Below are 19828 nucleotides of genomic sequence, written 5' to 3'. Positions count from 1 at the left end.
CGTGTGGGTGTGTGTTTCTGTTCCTATTGAAGCCAGAAATAACGAGAATCACGCCATTCGCTTTTTGGAGTCAGGACAAAAGGTGAAAGTGTGAATGACACTGACAGATGTAGCTAAATGAGCCCCACCCACCCTCCCACACACTCACACACGCACACTCACACACACCTATACACATTTACACAAGGTATTCGTAGTGATTCTCTAGAAATTAAACGTCAACATTTTTCATTGGTACACTAAACTACCTACATTTACAAAATAACCACATCAAACTAAAGTACACATAAGTAGAAAAATAAGGTTTGAGGCTATATTTCAGCTCATTTTGATGTACACCTACAGTAGAATCAAGGGGTTGAGGGGGGATGTGGTGCACTATTGTGTTTGGAACATCCCTAACCATGGTGTTTTTAACTTTTTAAAATGGGGGACATATTTATGACGGGAGTCCTCACACAGGGGTTTCGACTGCCATGGTGGACACCATCATAATGTGCTCAGGACTCAGATTTGTCTAGTACGGAGAGTGGGAGGGGACACTTCACTTGCTTGTACAGCACCAAAGCACACAGGCAGTTGAACTAGCATTAAGGGACATGGTAACTAAATTAACATAGGCAGTGGGACTTAGTGTAAACTCCACTCACTCCCTGTGTGGATGAAAGATCGGACTTGAATAATGGTGATCTTCATCTTAGTAGCCATCACGATCTACGCTATATTGCCTTTCATCCACTTGGCTTACATATTCAGACAAAACATGAACAACATTTTAAAAAAGACGATACAATGATCCACCAATTGTTTGAACAATTGAATTGACTTCCGATCTCAAAGTCGTCTGCATTGCACTTTGAGCCCAGAAACCTGCATCATATTCAAAGGGAGATGGGGGAAGGAAGGAAGGGGTTATGGGGATAGGAACGGTACTGACTTTAAAGTGACACCATATGCCCTGTCCACGCTCCCATTCAAGCTGGAGAAACGTCTGAAGCTTCTCCGGAGACTTGGAGATCTTCACAGAGGGCAACACCACCACCACAACCAACGGCACCACCGCCAACAACAACCCCGCCACCAGTGCCACCTTAGGTACAATGTTTTCAAATGTAAAGTACTACAGGGAGTTGGGTGTAGAGGGAACGGCCGGACAGGGGGTGCATTCTGGATGGTTTCACTCTGTAGTGGGTCCATGGAAGGGGATTTTCAAGGGTTGGTCCCGCAGGATGTCTGGCTGACTGGCTGGCTGACTAGCTGACTTGCTGGCTGGCTGGGCGTCCATATCTCAGACCAGCATGTGGATCTCGTTGTACTCGTCCCGTCCGTCTTCGTCAAAGTTTGGGGTGTCCTCGTCGCAGTCCAGCTGAGAACAGAGGATAAGGGGGGTATGTTATGAGGTTGAATCCCAGTTGGGGTGGTGCCAATGCAGACCCTCCTATGCAAAGTGAATTCAGATACGGGTCACAGAGGACAAGGTAGAGGTTAGGGGCATCTTGGTATACAGGTTAGGGTTCGGACATTGGAGATTGGTCCAACACCGTAGCCGGTTTGAAACCCTAGCCGCTATACTATCCTCCCGCTATCATGGAGTAGGCGTACAAGTAGTTTAGCCAGGAGCAGCAGTACTTAGGTCATTCATCCCCTCTCTGATCGTAGTGATATAACCCCGGTGTAGCACAGAGTAGGGCGTTGGGCTCCTTGCGGAATGGCTCTGGGTTTGATCACCACTGTAAACGTCGTTTCAGATAAAATAACGCCTGTTAAATGACAATGATAACCGTATGCGAGCTGGTCCTTGGCAGAGTGAATCCTATCCCAGTGTGCATCTCGAAAGCCAGAGGAACGACTGGTTGGACTGTCTGCCTTGGCAGACTCAAAGAGCTGGTCGTGCTCTGTGTTCACATAAGGAAAAACAGCTGGGGAGCCCAGATGAACAAGAGAGGAACACAAACTATTGAATAAAGAAGGGAGCAGCACGGTGAAGATTACACACCAAAGTTGCAATGATTAAAGCCACTGCATGTCTTTTGGATTTATTTGGGATCTCATTGAAGATGTGCGAGGCAAACCCGAGTCTGGGCGATGCCTCCGGTTTGCGAAAGAATGTGTGTGCATGTGTTGGTGTCAGTGTTTGTGTGTGCCTGCATATGTATGTGTGTGTCGGTGTTGGTGTGTCACTGCATATGTGTGTGCATGTGTGTGTGTGTGTGTGTGTGTGTGTGTGTGTGTGTGTGTGTGTGTGTGTGTGTGTGTGTGTGTGTGCATTTAAAGGTGTTTTTGTGCATTTAAACGTATACATAAACGCATGTGTAGGTGCTTATGTCTACGGGTGTACCAGCCACAGATTCTGGATCTCCATGTCGAGGGGTCGATTTCCCAGAATCCCGTTGGGGGCAGGGGCAGTGGGGTGTAGGGGTAGACGGAGTGGGGACCTACCGCCTGCAGCTCTCGCTCCTGGAAGATCCTGGAGAGGACGAGGCGGCGCAGCGGGACGGTCATGATCAGGATGAAGGGGAAGGCCAGCGACGCCTCCGTGGACTTCACCACCCACAGGCTCACGATGCACGCCAGCTGGATGAGCGTGAACATGTTCATACGCCACGTCTTCACCTGGGGGGCGGAGGGGGCACGCACAGCACCGGACACACATTGGGGGTACGCACAGAATCATACGCACACGGGGCCCGCGCACGCAGACCCACACAAACATGTGCAGGAATACCCACACACAGATACAAAGACACACACATCCATGGACAAGCATGAATGTGTACAAACACGCAGGCATACGCACACACACACACACACACACACACACACACACACACACACACACACACACACACACACACACACACACACACACACACACACACACACACAGACACACACACACACACACACACACAAACACACACAAAAAGCTTAGATAATACATAAGTACTCTTTTGTTGGGCTGTTCAGAAACTTTTGCATGGATGGGGCTCCATCTAGTGGAGCTTAGTAACGATACTTATTCACAACGGATTGGTTGACAACGTATGGTGTAATTAGGGTTCTAACAGACGAAAGCTATGCCTATAAGAATGTTTTCAAATGATAGAATTCAACGCTCAACCACTTGTAAATGAACATGATCGGGACTCATCTCAACACAACAAAACAGAGATTTCCCTTCCAACCTCGACCCTCCATCCTTTTGGGTGTGTTACCTTGGTAACGTAGAGGTGGTCGGGATGGTGCTTGGCGGGCGTCACCATCAGGGTGATGCGCTCGTACAGCTGGATGCCCGTCAGCGAGGTCACGCCCATGTATAGAAAGATCCCAAACAGCACGGCCAATGGGATCAGCCGCAGCACGTCGGTCATCACGATGGACATACCTGGAAGGGGATGGGTGTGTCAACGGTAAACCCTTAAATAGAGTCATTTGGCAGGTGCTATAATCAAAAGTGATTTATTAATAAGGCTGAGAAAGAAGCAATTAGTCAAATCAACATAAAAAAGCAACTGCTGAACAGAGTGCATTGTTAATATGAATCACAATAGGAGATATGCATCGCCTGGGACTGCAGTGAAGCATGGGACTGCAGTGATGCATGGGACTGCAGCGAAGCATGGGACTGCATCACAGTGATGCATGGGACTGCCTGATGCATTTGACTGCACAGATGCACGGGACTGCATCAGTCTGTGTTGACGTAATGGGCTGCAATGATGCATTGGATGCATGATCGCGTGTCAGTATGGATGGACCTTACATCCCTCAGTCTGTTTCCTTGGTGAATAATTCTCTGTGTTTGTCAGGCTGGGCTGAATTCGATCATCACTAGGCTGTGATTCATAGAATGTACAGATGTAAATTACAATAAATCAGATCCTCAGTCAAAGGCAAGGCTTCCAAACTGTCTTTCGGGACTGTTATTCACCATGGATAATTGGGCCTTCAACATGACGAAATGCAATGGGTTCAGAAAATGATCTATAATAAACGAAAGACATGTTTCACTTTTGGAAATATAGTGATCTGGTAAAAGGATGATTTCAGTTTGATATCCTCCTCTAACTCGCTGGAAGAAACATATTTGCTATGTGAGATGGATTTGTTCATTGTACAAATAAGGTTAATCCCCCTTAGGTGATCCCCTTCAAAATAAGAGCATACAGTAAGTGAAAGATTGTGTGCAGGGTTATGGGGAACAAAGAGTTAGACTTTTCATGCATGGACAATTATGAATTGTTGAGGGGAAAGTATTGTTTTTACTGTTAATAACATTTCTATATAGTAAAAAAACAAACAGTACCCCTTTCATAACCTAAGATACTACTGTACTGAAAATTCAGCGTCTGTCTAAAAAGCAGATGTATTCCTATTTCCGTTCAACCCAGTGACACAGATGCCTGTCAAAGGTCTGCAACACTGACCCAGCGTTCTGTAACCCTGAACACATTCATCACTGATGACCCCCCCCCATACTCCCACACTCTCTCACTCCCTCACCGACGAGCACAGCCACCACCAGCCCGGTCACCCTCTGCTCCTTGACCTCCTGGATGACGGGCTTGGCCCCGGGCGCCGTGGCCTTGCTCATGACCGTGAGGGCGTTGACGTGCGTGACCGAGCGGACGGTGGCGGCGGTGAGCCAGGGCAGGCCCAGCAGGGGGCAGAAGGCGCCCAGCGTCACGATGAGCAACAGGTCAAGGTGGAAGCCAGAGCCCTTCACAAGACGCCGCTCCTTCTTGCTCACTATCAGCCTGGGGAGGAGGAGAGGGAGGGGAGGGGGGAGGATGAGAGGGAGAAGAGGGACCGGGGGAGAGGGGAGAGGAGGGGGTAAGGTGAGACCAGGTGTGATGGCTTTTTCGAGTAGGGATGCCCCGATCCGATACTAGACCAAAAAATGGGCTATGTCGATATGCTAATTCAAAACTATTTATATACTGTATATATATTTGTAAACAGTAATTGTCAAGTCATATCTGACAAGTCAAGATGTTGACTTGATAATGAAACAATATTGTACAGGCCACAATTCATGTTGTCATGTTGCATGCATCAATTAATTTATGTTACTAAATCGATTATATAATTTTCAGCTTTTTAACAAAAGAAAAATAAGTTTGAGAACCACTGCTATTGTGGATGGTTACTTCGTATTATGGAACTGTCTGTAATCAGAATGGGTAACGGTTATGAAAACATGGTATTTGTGCAAACCTAGTTTTAAGATTATATTAGATGGGAAGGGCATGGGATAGTCTAGTAGGGGTTAGAGTGTTTGACCCCCATCTTAAAAAGATTTAGGGTTTAAACCCAACTAAACTATTTTACGACTTTATAACATCTCTATTGAAAGCATTAACTGGCGGTATCAGCAGCATCAACAGAGAAAGAAACGTATGAACATGTGTGTCCTAATAGGAAATATTGAGAGGCCAGGTACGGAGTCTGCATTGTGTCTCGTTAGCTTGGTTAGCGGCCGTCCTGCTGCGGTGATTAATGAAGTGAAATGATAGCAGGGTTAGAAAGGGTTAGCCTTAGCCTAACCCCAGATGGACCCACTGGCTGGGACTAATTGCATGACATCAGTGGCAGTCAATTATGTGGTTAACCCCCCTGCCCCCCCCATTTTAGGTTTAGTTTTACTGCCTTTTAAAAAAAAGCCAAATGTAACAAAACAACCCTAGAAACATGCAGAATAGAATGGTGTGGAAAATTTGAGTGACGTATTTCCCAAGTAAACCAATGTTTTTAACTGGTATACTTATTATATATAATATTACATTTCTAAACAACCCTATTTAACTGTATTTACCATTTTAGATTACACTAAATAACGGCATAATGCATACAGCTTGGCTAACTACCCCTAAATAAACAATACAACCATACCTGCAATTGTAAAGAGGAACTCTACCAACTGATATTTGAAATGACAACTAGGAATGTTCAGCATCTACTTTTCTATGATTGCTGCCTTCGTTCTAACACCATTTCGGACCATATTGGTTTCATGAGAGGTACTTAGCTCAAGGTACTTATGGTCCTGTACCAACACAATAGTGTTGTGCAGTAAAATATGAGCATGTCAAAAGAGACAAGGCACGGAGTGCTGTTTGCATCCCAATCCATAAATGTTTGCTCAAAATATGAAACGTGATTAAACAGCTAAAAAGTGACTAGCTGCCACCCACTGGGTCCCCTAATAGTGGGGATCGCTCACAGCCCGCGGTCCACAGATTGAGAACTCGTACTGTGTGTGTGGGGGGAACGTACGAGGTGATCTGGGTTTCCATGAAAATAAGGATGAAGACGAGCAGGGCGGGGACGATGGAGGCGGCCATCATCCAGGGGGGGAAGGGCTTCTTGTCCCCGAACGGACTGATGAACCAGCCCCGCTTGTCCGGGGACGTCACCGAGAACCCCGATGGCACGTTGAGCTTCTGCACGAAGATAAAAAGACCCCCGGGGTGAGTACAGCACATATTATGTGTTACCTTTTGCCTTCTATTTCTTGTATTGCCTTTTACTTATTGTCCTTTCAAAAGTCGTTATCGTATGAATACCTGTGTGTATGTGTCGGAAATGGAGTAATCCAAAAGAACGGATAATAAAATGGAGATGGGGATCCCAAAGTCACCGATGATCCTCCTGGCCTGCAGAGGTTAAGAACAAAGATACATAAACAACAGCGTCATGATAGATGCTGCTTCATGTATCCTTATGCTTCGAACGAATATAAGGGAAAATCCATGAAATTCAAAGCATGCTTTGCACTTTTCAGCTCTACATTCAACAGAAACGTGGACCGTCGGGATCTGACGGGGGAGGAGAGTTCCGCACCTTCCCACCCAGGAAGCGGCTGTTGCGGAACTTCCTCAGGAAGAAGGCGACAAAGAAGGTTCCCATCATGAGGACCAGGGACAGCAGGGCCGTGTTGGGCTGGTTCAGGACCATGGCCTCGTCCTCGTGACCCACTGAAGGGTCGCCCACTTTGATGCCGATCCAAGGGCCCGTATGGGAGTGGGAGGCAGGATAGGTCTCCATCAAGGGGTGCTCCTGGAACACCTGGCGAGACCATAACAGGGTTAGAACGATTGGTTAATACTAATGACACGATAGAAACAGTAGAAGGATGGATCTTGCTTTATAACACTATTCATCCCCAAATGGAAATTAAGATGAACTCAATTTATAACTTACTTATATGTTATGGTGTCTGATATGGTTAATAGGTACAATGACTACATCATCTGATATTGAGTATTCAAACAGCTCAAAGCGGTCAAATTGCTTATCAGGATTACTTGTTTAGCTTTGACCAGTTAATGTGAAGGATTGTGTACAGAGGCTAGGGTGGTCTTACTTCACATCTGAAAGGTTCTGTGTTAAAACGCCAAGCTCTCCAGTCTATCTGTCGGCATGCTTGAGCTAATATGTCCCAACCCCTACCTGCTGATTAATGATCATAATGTGTCAAAATTGATTAGCATTTATAAAAGCATCTGCTAAATAACTAGATTGCAAACACTAAACAAACTGCATTTATGTATCGCTTTTCAGAACTGTGGTCTCTCAAAGCGCTGTACAGTTTATTGCCTCAAATTCAATGTTGCAGCCATACGCACACATTCGTGCGCTGATGGCAAGGTCAACCACGCAGGACAACAGCCAGCTCAATTGGAGCACTTAGGTGCCTTGCTCCGGTACACCTCGACACTTGGCTAGGACGATAAGGGAATCACGCCAGTAGCTTTCTGGTTGAAAGCCCTCTCTCCTACCCCACTGGCAGTGGTTACCTTGATGAGCTTGGAGAAGGTCTCGTAGATGAAGATGAGGGAGATGAGGAAGGCGAAGATCTCCTGGGTGAAGGGCGAGATGTAGCGCACCAGGAAGCTGCCTTCAGCCGCCACCATGACCAGCACGATGAACACCAGCCAGAAGCCGATCCACACCCGGCCCGTCAGGTACTCAAAGTCATGGGCCTGGCAGAACTGGGAACCGGGAAACCCGCACAAGGGAAACGGTTTCATCAAAACATCTGCGGGAGCTAATGAGCGGTTTTGCATTGGTAGTGATGGTTGATGGCAATATATGAGGGGAACAAAATGACGTAAGGAAATATTGTAAATATGCATGGTTTAGACTTTAACCATTCATAATTCACCAGCTTGTTGGTCTTTCACTTAATGTCACCTGTTGGGAGTGACGGTAGGCGTTATGTTGGAATATATGAGGAAAAGGAAAATACATATCTGGTGAAAATATCTCATCAAGGCCAGATGGGAAACTATTGAAAGTATCTTTATGTGGATGTTGGTCGTGGAGGTTGATTTTATTTAGTCTTTTAGTGTATTTTTGGTACATTTGTGTTGGTACTTTCTTTCTTCTTTATGCTATATTCAATAAAGTGCTTGAGTCTACAAGAGCGACCTTTGAGGCTGAGCTGTTTGAAGGCGTGGTGGTGGTGGTGGTTTGGTGCAGGAGAGGTAGTGTTTTCATCACCTTATAAAAGGCTTCTTCAAACACCAACAGGGGGCCAGAGAAGCCGATGATGAGCAGTGGCTGACCCCCCAGCAGGGAGAAGACAACGCCCAGGGTTGCCGTGGAAACGATGAGCTCCGACACTCCCATCATGCCCTCCGTTTTCTCTCCTGTGTAAAGAGGACACAGAAACCAAAGAAGGAATATTTAAAACGTGTGTATTTAAAAGATGCCAAGCTGAAGCATTATCTTACAGTGAATTAAGACCGATGTTGGTTATGAGCAAATTACAAAAAGATAATTCCATCTTTATAGCAAATAATTTATTCTGAATATTAACAAAAAGATGGTTCATATTTCCAATAAACGACAGCAATCATAAGTGAAGCACAAGCCCATGTTTCTCACTAAACCAATCCGTTTATTGTTCATGTTTGCGCCAAGGGGCACTTGGCAGATTAAAACATCTTAAAGGGACATCAAACAGTCTAAGAACCGCCGACATAATGAACACAGTGTGTTTCCACTGCAGGAGTGCGCAGAACGTACCGAGCAGCCCTCCGAAGGTAATGGTGGGCGACAGCGCGGCGAAGTAGATGAAGATGACGGCGGCCACACACTGGATGTCCAGCGCGTCGCGGAGGTCGCTGACGTAGCGTGGGTAGCGCCGCCGGATGTCGTGGATCAGCCCACCGAACGGGACCCCCGAGCGCTTCAGGGGGTCCACCTCCTGGTCCGCCTCCTCCTGCTCCTCCTGAGTTGCTTCTGCGGGGCAAGTGACGAGAATGTCCACTGATACACGCAGTCTATACACAGGGACTCTTTGAATACAGGCACCCAAAGCACCTTACCTGGACACATGATCAATACGAAGGGGCAATTTTAATTCAGGTACCCAAAGCCCCTCACAATGAATTATTACTGAAGCACATGATCAATACATAGGGACTCTTTGAATACAGGTACCCAAAGCAACTCGATCTTGAATAATTACTGAAATACGTGATCAATACGAAGGGAAAACTTTAAATACTGGAACCCAAAGCGCCATACAGTGAATTATTACAGAAACACATGATCAATACGAAGGGACTCTTTAAATACAGGTACCCAAAGCGCCTTACAGTGAATTATTACAGAAACACATGATCAATACGGAGGGACTTATCATTTTGTATATGTCACTAAGGGGCAGGTAAGATTAATTGATCTTGCTCACTGTCTGTGAACATTGCGGTTCAAACCAAGAACCTGTCGACTGGGAGTCAAACACAAGACTAGATCAGACGACCACCCTGCCCCCTAAACACATGGTAAAGCTGATGAAATATATTCTTGAGCTGCTGATATATGTACATGAGCTAATCAAATATGTAAATTAGCTACTGAAACATGTATATGAGTTACTAATATATGTACATGAGCCACTGAAATATGTATATGAGCTACTGAAACATAGATATTTCAAGAAGATGGATTATACAATACATTTCGATTTTGTATCATCCCCAATGAAACAACCGAGAGCAGAAATGCTCTTTTCCTGTTCACAGTAGTTTGCAGTGAATATCTGCCATGCAGTTAGAACAAGATGGATCATAGCTGATCACATCATCCAGGATGCTTGCAGAGCACCAACCTCATCATCTGGAAGAAGTAGCCCAAATTGTCGAAATGATTCTCAAACTTACAAACAACACAGTATCTCTATGTGCAAGCTGTCCTAATGAGTCAGTAACGTCATAAAGACACTGCATATGGAAGGGATAAAGCACAACAGGGGGGGCCAGGACATTAGCTACATTATGTATGACGCGGGTGGTGATACAGCTTAGGTGAGGCTGAGATTGCTTACCACCGCAGAAGGTTTTATGATCGACTTAATCAGCTGAAATTAAAATATTCTCCCATGGCGCTTGAGCATTTTGTTGTTGCGTTGTCAAGGACACATCTGGTCAATAGTCATGTATGACCAATTTATTTTGAACTCTTAAGATGCAAGGTCCCATTATTTAAAACAATGTACACTCTTGTAGCGTTAATGACCAGGATCGAGTATTTAATAATACTGTGGATAGATGTTTTGGAACAAGATCAAGTCTCCAAAATTGGTTTCTGTGGTATGCATAAAAAATAAAGCACACACTTTATTTTGTCCATATCCCAGGGGGATATGATGTGGTTTCTTTGTGGACCTGCTCCACCCTCTGAGAGAAGGATGAGGAACCTATTTGGACCTGGTCCAACCCCAGGGAGAAGGGCCTGCTCCAGCCCCTGGGAGGAGGACTGGACAAGGTACCTTTGTGGACCTGCTCTGGTCCCAGGCAGAAGGACTGCTGCTTCTTCAGCACCCGCTCCTTCCTCTTGCGCATCATCTCCTTCTGGAAGCCGGCGACCGTCTTCAGGAGGTCTTTCCCCGCCACGTCCGACGGCGGGAGCACAATGCTGCAGTCCAGGAACTCGTTGATCCCGTTCAGAAGATCCTGCCGGTCGTCGGCAAAGTAGGCCACCTCGTGGAAGTTCTGGGTGGAGGCGGGACCAGGAGCGGGACCAAAGTTAACAAAGTGATACGGTGTGGTTGTTTTGTTGGATCCCTGTACATCATTGTGACAAAGCATTTCCCTCAACTTAGAAAGCATAGAGATATCCCATTTCCATCCAAAATCAATCTAGACATTGATTATATGACATTGGAGGGCATAAACGCCAAAGACCCTCCACAAGGGGGAAGGAGATCAGTACCATGGACAACGGCCTTTGATGCTGTACCTGGTCAGACATGAGTGTGGAAAAGGAGCGCCCGATCTCATGGTAGTCCATGTTATTCTGGCTTGGGCCCAGCAGGACGAAGAGGAACCGTACGGGGACTGGGACTTCCAGCACCGACTCCAGCAGCACCGCCTCGTTCAGCCTGACGAACGCCATGGCTGGCTGCTCCAGGAACTCCACGCAACCTAGGGACATGGCCAGAGAGCTGCCCGTCAAGAGTGCCGCTTTACCATTCAAGATGATGGACTATGTTTAACACCATGTATCCCGGATGAGTAAGGTCAACCTCACAGAGTAGCAGAAGTACAGCACAGCAATAATTCAACAAACATTTTTGCATAAGAAAATAAAACACAAATACACATATCTGTGCATGATATGCGCATTAGAACTTCAATAAAAAACACAGAATCCGAATGTTAACATAATTGAGATTAGTCATAAACATCTCACTCCTTTTTAATCTAACAGATGTTTTTATCAAAAGCGATTTACAGTGAACACAGTCATGAAGGAGCAGGAGCTAACTATGCTACATATAGGACTTATACACTACATGTGTATTAGCCACTAATACACAAAACTACACAAATAGTCCAAATTCACTCAGAGAGCAAACTTCAAAAGATTGTGAAGGATACAAGCGAAGTGCCCAACCTACTTTTAGCTTTGTGGTTGTTCTTAGTGCGGAGCAAACAGTTAGAAAGCAGTGTGGTATCCCAAGAAGAACACTAAACTCAGTACATTCCTATCTGTGGTAATGTTGTGTTGTGTTTTGTTGTTACACCCACCACAGAGAACGATGACGGCCTCTGCATCTTTAGGGATCTTAGCGAGGAGCTTCATGGAGCGGGCCGCAGCAGGGTGGCCCTCGGGGGGCAGCGGGTGGAGCGATTTCTGGGAACAAGAAGAAGAAGAAGAAGAAAAAGAAAAAGAAAAAGAAAAAGAAGAAGAAGAAGAAGAAGAAGAAGAAGAAGAAGAAGAAGAAGGATGAGGATGAGGAGGAGGGGGTGAATACGATTTACGACAGGACGTTTCTGGCAGATCCCGATTTGTCATCACAATGGAGCAAAAACAATCTCTTTAAAAGGGATATCCAAATCAGAATCGTACTTTATCATTACACTATGATAGGCAATGAACCCCCTTTTTCCAAAGTTTGCGTTGGGTTTTATGGTTTCTTTTTTCTCAGAATGGGCTGTTTTGCGTTTGCCAACGGTTGAAGCTGCGGGGAGCTTTACGTGTTCGCAGCTAATGCATCAAGAGGGTTTAACTAGGAGCACCTGCAGGCTGACTAAGAGCAATAACTGCCACATGTGCGAGAGGAGGGTCTTAAAACAGACCCGCCCATGACCTCATCAGGGTGGGACGCTTACAAGTACAATCAAAGTGGAATCACAGGACTCAAACCACACCACGACTCTGCATGTGCAAGTGTATCTTCGCAGAACCGAGACACTCGGAACAGAACGTTTCAAAAAGCACAGAGGGGAAAGGACAGAGCGGAAGTTCATTGGTTCAAGTTCAAGTTAATTTGAAGTTAACATCCACACATTGGATAAGTTAATGAACATATGCCATCGTGAGACATCACACATAATAATACACATCATTTAAAAAAGAAGTAGCTTCAAAGGCAACCAAACCAGAGAGCCATATGGGCAGTAAGTACGAGAAAATACAAAAAAAAGAGAACAAACAAAGGAGGACCGTCTGAACATACAAACAGGCTGACGAAGACCTCCTGCTTGGGGTCGTACACAGGCCCCTTGTCTGGGTGCTCCTCGCCGTCCTCGGCCAGCGGTGGCAGGTGGGTGTCGGGTGGGGGCGCGGGGTGCTGGTGGTTGGCTTGGTGGTTGAAGCTGCCGTGGAGGCTGCTGGTGGACTGCAGGCGGTGGAAGCGGTGCTTCATGTCACTCGGGTGGCTGGAGGAGACGGGGGGGGCAGTCAGGAGACACAGAGAGGAGGTTGAGCAGCCTGACACGTGTGGGAACATGTATCAATGGCACAACGATAAAGAACATAGATGTTCTGTCTATGATACATCTTTAACAACAGTATCACTCATGTCCGTTGTTCAATTCCTAAAAGTCTAAACAACATCACTCCTCGTACTTTGGGCAGAAGAATGGGTCTTTTTGATAAGTTCACTAATTGTTTTTTCTCCGTCACACATGTTTCAGAAATTCCCAATGGAGGTGCAGGGGAAGTTCAGGTTCTGCAATTCCTCTTAAACAACCTTAAAGTTGCTCAACGTGAAGTTGGGCAAACAATGCAGTTGCATTACGCAAGGACACATGCTAGTAACAAAAGCAACAGAATGTTTTTAGGGATAAATGAGTTTTAGTTTAAGCTTGAGTTTTTAGACGACATCATCCAGTTAATCGATCTGCTCTTTGGTTTAAATGGGTTGAACAAGGGTTAAACGTCAGTGTGTCACATCGTCCAAAGGTCAAATATCACAAAGCCATTCCAATAAAACATGAATCCATGTTAGTTGCACCAGCAGCAATCACTGCAACCGTAACACAGACAAAGTTTTAGCACTGGCGAGCAGTGTCCATCACTATTACTCTGTTATTGGTGGAAAACCGTAATATACCATTGTGTCTTTAAAGAGGGGGGTCCAGAGAGAGGAAACGGGAACTTTGGCTGAGGAGAACTGCACGAGACAGACGGACACCATGAGCTCTCCCATATGTTTCATTATCTTTTAAATCCCATACAGGACATGTGTCTGTCAATGCTGTGTGTAGGCGTTCATACAGACAGATAATTGCATTTCCTAGAGGTTGCCTGTGTGCTAAACACATAGGAATACCCCTTGCAGCGATCCAGGTAAGATTATTCTAGATTTCTTTTAAATAGATATGAAGCTAGAATTATTTTACACTATGAACAAATTGTCAAGAACACATGAATAAAGAAATAACCTTCACAACCGGTGACACGAACACCTGTAGGCCAGTTGTAATAAGATATTCATACTCTTATGAAGGATAAACTGCATTCCCTGTCTAAATCCACAGGTTTCAACTTTGGCTTCCTCGGCACAATGGAGAGCTGTGGATCCTACAGGGTTCTTCACACACACTAGGCCTGGCTCAGCCCTTACACGGTAATTCAATCTGACAGCTGACTGCAATGTAGTTCACGCTCACTCTGTGCCTTTGACTGATCGATGGAACGCCTCTGGCACCCCACTGTGCCGGGCCAGTGGACCGAGTGCCTCCATGGAAACAGTAATCAATGAAGAGGTTTGTGATTTAATGTGGCGTCAGGAAGCGATAAGCGTACACCTCCTATATGAATACATCCACATGTGATGGTCATTATTTCATTTCAGCTTCACCATTAAATGATTCATAAGGAAATATATAAGGTTGTTAATTGGTCTGTGGGGAAGGGGATTGGTATCGGTCGATATCCTTCTGTTTTAAAACAGATTCATGCATGTCTTAGAAACGGTTACTTATAGCGTTGGTCAGACCTCACTCATGGTCATCTGCTGTAGTTTTCAGTGCCCTCATGTGCTTATTCAACTAAATAACTGTGCTTTACTCCCTATTGGCCGATTCTTGCTACGGGTGAGAGTGAACGGCTCTCAGTCATTAAAACACTGAAAATACCTTTATGTCTGCACATATATCACCAGTAGAAGTTCAATTTTATATGAACACCTTTTAAAATATTTTAATTATGAATTCACCGAGAAACGGTGAGAAAGTCCTTTATGTCACGCAACAAAAAACGGCGGCTTAGGGAGACCAGATGGCCGTCTGCACATTCCAGGAATCTTTTCTTCTTTATTCAAATGATCTGTTCCTTCTGTTTTTCCTGGGCATCAGGCGAGCGGCGCTTTCAAGGGCCAGCGGAAACCGTCCACATCTGGTGTTGCACGGGCCGCAGAGAAGGCCTACGCCACGCTCTTAGCCCGCTAATGCCCGGCACAACATACGCAGTCCGCGCTCCCCCCCTTCATCCTGGCTCCTGTCACGCTCGCAACCCCCCCCCCCCCCCCCCCCCCCCCCCCCGCCAACCCAACGCTTCCAATAAAGGGTTCAGAGACCTGCTGCCCACGAGCCCTGACTTACACGCCATTCCCTGCCGCGTTTCAAAGCCAGGGTGGAAACACGACCCTCCCGATGGATTTAGGAGAGAGAGAGAGAGAGGATGAAAAGAAGGATGAAGGATTTGCACGAGGAAAAACAGGTCTCCGATGAGGCGTGGCGGGCTGCGAGGCCGGGGAAGGTTAACGCGCGCGCTGCTTGGGTTGGAGAGGTGGCCCTGGGGCCAAAGCTTTGAGTTTGTTTCCCTCTCTGGTCTCATATGTATTCCAGGAAATTCAAATGCCATCGAGGTATGTCTTTCCCGGACCTGGAAAGGTGCGCTTATTGGACCTGAGGTCGAGGTCGCATCATATCACATCATATCGCATCATGTTTAAGAGTAAATTAGCCGAAAAGGTGAAAGGGTTAATGCACATTAAGGTTCCTCCGGGGGTAGTGGTGGGGTGACGGTGGCTCAGCCTAGCTGATGTGCGCTAACCCGGGAGCGAAACCTTTCAATCCAGTTTCCTGTCTGCCTGGACTGCCTGTCTATAAAAAAATTAATATTATATATTTATTGTAATTATCAATATCTATTGATGTTGTTTTTAATCTCCTACTACTATTATTGTGTTTATACACATATTTTCTGTGTTTTTAGTTTTTGTGTCATTGTTTTCAATCTCTTCTCTTTTCTCTCTCTACCTGCGGCTGTCACAGCCCTGTTCCCCGTCTGGGGTGAAAACAATCCCCCCTGGTCACCTCTCATGTCTGACCTGTGCTTGAGCAGCAGAGCCCTCAGGACCCCCGAACGATCCTCAGCCCGGATCTGGTCCGACATCACCATGGTCTCCACCACCAGGTGGGCGATGCCTGGCAGGGTGTTCTGCTCCAGGTCCAGCAGGATGGCTCCTACAGGGCGCGTGGAGGAGGGTGGGGGTTAGAGGTGGAGTGGAGATTGATGCGAGGTCAGGGAGGTGCAGGGGAAACCGTCATCCATTAAAGAAAATAAGTTTAGACTTGAAAAACATTTGAAGATTTCCTTTCTTCTCAATTTCAAATATCAAACATTTGTACGTTTCAAATGATATTCTGCTATGTATTATGAAAATAGTATGAGAACCTTAATAAGTAGTGATTAATATGGAAGATATATACGTATATATATATACGAAGATATATAGGTGTTTGTGTGTGCGTGGCTCCGCTGTACCGTGGGTGATGGTGCGCCGGAGCTCCAGCAGGCTGCGGAAGGAGAGCGAGGCCACATGGGGCTTGCCCCAGCGCTCCGTCTCCTCCTCCACGTCCTCCTCAAACTTGATCCAGCGGGCGCGCTCCTTCCAGCGCATCTCGTGGTCCTTCTCCACGATCAGCTCGTTCAGCTCCACAAACACCTGCGGAGCGACGCGCGCTAAAGGTAACAGCGTGTAGCTTGCTATGGGTCTATGATCTGCCATTTTAGGATTTCGATTTCGGTTTATTAAACCCATAACAAAGGTAAAACCCCTAAAGTCACTTTTATACATGTTAACCGTTGCTGATTAATAAAGCCAAGACCAGATATAGAAGTCTGAAACGTCGTCTATTTAAGCGCCTCTAGGTCACCACAATGTTAATGTTGATGCTAAAAGATATTATATTATACAAGGTACTATACATGTTCAAAGGAAAACCTTAAGGTTTCGGTGTGGATGTGTTTTTGACCATACTGACAGAGCTGTGGGGGGAGATTAGACTAAAGTATATCATTATATTATTATTATATTATAATATTATTTATTATTATGTTGCACATTATGTTCTTGGGATACGCTATTTCATTTCACTGTATACTGTGTATATGGCTGAAATGACAATAAATTATCTTGAATCTTGAATCTTAAAGAGGTTGCACAGGTACACATGCTCTAGACAAGCATTGACTTTTTATGGACAAATTGCATTTTGATACAGTCTCAAGGACTTATGGGCAGAGACATAACAGTAACACGTAACAGAGCAGTGCCTTTTTACGACAAACAATCAGACCTGTATATTAAATTCCCTAGGATTCCATTCCTGGGATGTACTGGGAACATGATGAACCTAACGACACTGAACCTGATGTTGGCCCCTCAACTAAAGGAAAATGGCTCCAATATGGCCGCTCTAATCCCAACTGTGGCCGACCCAAGTGTGTGCACTGTTGTTAATGTCAGTTTGATGAACGCGTTTACCAAACAGCAAATGATGATAATTCACAAGCAGGTTCCCAGGGCCTGTACAACTATTACCATTTGTTTTTTCCTTTTCAACAGTCAAATGTTAAAACATGGAAGATGTTTTACATTTCCTGAAGATTTGTGGTTGTGGACAGACACCTTGCGGAGGAGTTCTATGTTTACCCAAACATGAGGTCAAACTGACAGAGGAAAATCCAACAGATGGGGACCGCTAATTCAAAGAGACAGTCTACACATAGTCCAACTAATAGAATTACCCGCAGTTTGGATATAGTTCAGAGAGCAACTGGGTACTTGGAAAGGAAAAGGTTCGACTTCCAAACACGGTGTCATGGTAAAATTCACTTCCCATAAAACTCAAAGCTATAAAAAGAAACATTGGTAATTTATCTTGGCGTAAGTCACTTGTTCAGTGAATCCAGCAGTTCAAACAGGATTAGTTCAAAGTCTTACCGAAAATTGAATTTAATCTGCAGGAACACACAGTATCTTTACAGCCTAGCCCTGAAAGAATGCAAGGTGAAATAAACATCCCGATTTCCCAATGTCAACAAATTTGTCTGGTAGATTTGATTAGATCGATTTTTAAGAATTTTGAGATCACAATACCAATCACTTATTGATATTGTAAAGTAGTACAGAAAGAACTGCCAATTAGTTGTGTGTATATGATGATTGATTTACCACAGCATTCAACATAAAAGCATTTTTGTCTACGCCTTTAACCAAAAAGGCAGACATGGGTGGAATCAGTACAATCGTACAGCCTAAAACCCTGATGCCATCATCCAATAGAGTTACAAATTAACTTGAGAAGAAGAGTAAAAGACAATCTAAAAAACTTGACGGTTGAGGAACACGGGCAGACTACTTTTATTCCTATTAACTGTATTGTTGTACTATACTGTCCTGTTTAATTGATAGCCCAATTGCTCTAATTATCTTCCATTGAGAGCTGAGCAAAGGATGACCGGTGCCCCCGGGGTTAATAAAGCCCTGTTGGGTCTGAGCCGTGAGTGCGGACCCCTCACCTCGTGGGTCTTCTTGTCCGCCGCCCTCTTCTTCTTCTTGAGGCTGGACAGCGGCCCGGAGCTGTTGGCCCGGGACAGCTGGCATCGCGACGACTTCTTCACCAGGTGTCTTCTCACGCCGGGGTTGTCCTCGAATCTGTGACCTGTGCACACAAACAACAACCGGGGGGGGGGGGGGTGGGGGTTGGTGGAAGATGTTCTCTTATGCTAAGTCTCATTCGCTGAGCTTTCCAGAGGTGAGAGTTAAGAGAGTGTCACACTTGTAAGTCAAATTGGAATATAACGTTTTTGTGTAATGTCAGCAATTTCTCCTTCCTTCATAATAAAGTTAATTTAAATCCGGAAAGAATTTATAATCCGGAATAGTTTGGGGAAATGTCAACATGGCTAACCGAGAATCCCAGTCTTCCATTGGAACCAAGGTAGAGGTCATCATTGGAGAGAGATGAAGAATTACCGGCAGACATTTGTGGTCACAGGGGGAGAAATTGAATTTGCATGCTCCTTCGCCCACAAGCCGTGTATTACCTAATGAGACAGGAGGAAGAGGTCTCACCAGAAGACCTCGCTATGGCTTACTGCCGGGGACGGAGACGGCGTGACACGGTTTCCTCTGACTTCAAAAGGACAATTTAGAGATCTGGAAAGCCAGAGGGAAGGGGATAACCCCAGGGCCTACTGAAAGGGGCTAGTGAGGAATGTGGGAAGTTTAAAGCAATTTTAAATGTATAAATATAGCATCATAACTGGGGAAATTAAATGGTCAATGGGTTTAGATGACACTATTTTCATGTTCCATGTTCTCATGTATATAAACTCAAAAATAGGATAAAGATGGAGATAAGGCCTTGGCGACACTTTGTGTCTGTTTAAGTTTGTGTGTGTGTCTAAGTGTGTGTGTGTGTGTTTGTGTGGGGGGGGGGGGGGGTAAGTGTGTGTGTGTGCGTGGGGGGGGGGGGCAAGTGTTTGTGTGGATGTGTGTGTGTACCGGTACAGATATGTGTCTGTTTGACAAGCAGCGTAGTATAACGCAACAGTTGACCCGTTCATGGCACAGGCCTATACCTACAAATTCATTACATAACTTGGACACACCCCATAGAGATTCTCGTGGCAGACGGGACAAAAGAGAGCAAAAAGCTATAGTTTATCAATGAGCCGGGTTTCCGCTCCAGCTGTGGCCAGGTCGCCAACACCAAATTGGAGCCACCGGATCTAACACAGCAGTGGGGCTGCTCTGTGTCAATGCACTCAATAACATGGGCCGGCTCTG

General features: G+C 45.5%; 1 protein-coding gene across 6 annotated transcripts in view; it reads right to left on the bottom strand.

Annotated features, from left to right (window-relative positions):
* Nucleotides 1-1183: 1183 nt before the first annotated feature.
* Nucleotides 1184-19828, bottom strand: part of slc4a3 (solute carrier family 4 member 3) — a 46023-nt gene continuing 27378 nt past the window's right edge. For all 6 annotated transcript variants that reach the window (XM_060040733.1, XM_060040734.1, XM_060040735.1 and 3 more), the window contains 17 exons: nucleotides 18556-18698; nucleotides 16516-16696; nucleotides 16079-16214; nucleotides 12977-13178; nucleotides 12045-12150; nucleotides 11254-11438; nucleotides 10784-11006; nucleotides 9034-9249; nucleotides 8506-8654; nucleotides 7800-7994; nucleotides 6844-7068; nucleotides 6567-6656; nucleotides 6277-6443; nucleotides 4504-4757; nucleotides 3216-3385; nucleotides 2440-2613; nucleotides 1184-1366 (listed from right to left, as the gene is read on the bottom strand). In XM_060040733.1, coding sequence (XP_059896716.1) covers nucleotides 1289-1366; nucleotides 2440-2613; nucleotides 3216-3385; nucleotides 4504-4757; nucleotides 6277-6443; nucleotides 6567-6656; nucleotides 6844-7068; nucleotides 7800-7994; nucleotides 8506-8654; nucleotides 9034-9249; nucleotides 10784-11006; nucleotides 11254-11438; nucleotides 12045-12150; nucleotides 12977-13178; nucleotides 16079-16214; nucleotides 16516-16696; nucleotides 18556-18698 — 2894 coding nt within the window. In that variant the 3' untranslated portion in view covers nucleotides 1184-1288. The remainder of the gene's footprint in view (nucleotides 1367-2439; nucleotides 2614-3215; nucleotides 3386-4503; nucleotides 4758-6276; nucleotides 6444-6566; nucleotides 6657-6843; nucleotides 7069-7799; nucleotides 7995-8505; nucleotides 8655-9033; nucleotides 9250-10783; nucleotides 11007-11253; nucleotides 11439-12044; nucleotides 12151-12976; nucleotides 13179-16078; nucleotides 16215-16515; nucleotides 16697-18555; nucleotides 18699-19828) is intronic.

This window comes from Gadus macrocephalus, chromosome 20, assembly GCF_031168955.1.
Source record: "Gadus macrocephalus chromosome 20, ASM3116895v1".
Lineage (NCBI taxonomy): Eukaryota > Metazoa > Chordata > Actinopteri > Gadiformes > Gadidae > Gadus > Gadus macrocephalus.
Note: the sequence above shows the minus strand (reverse complement) of the source record. Positions and strands in the feature narration are given on the sequence as shown.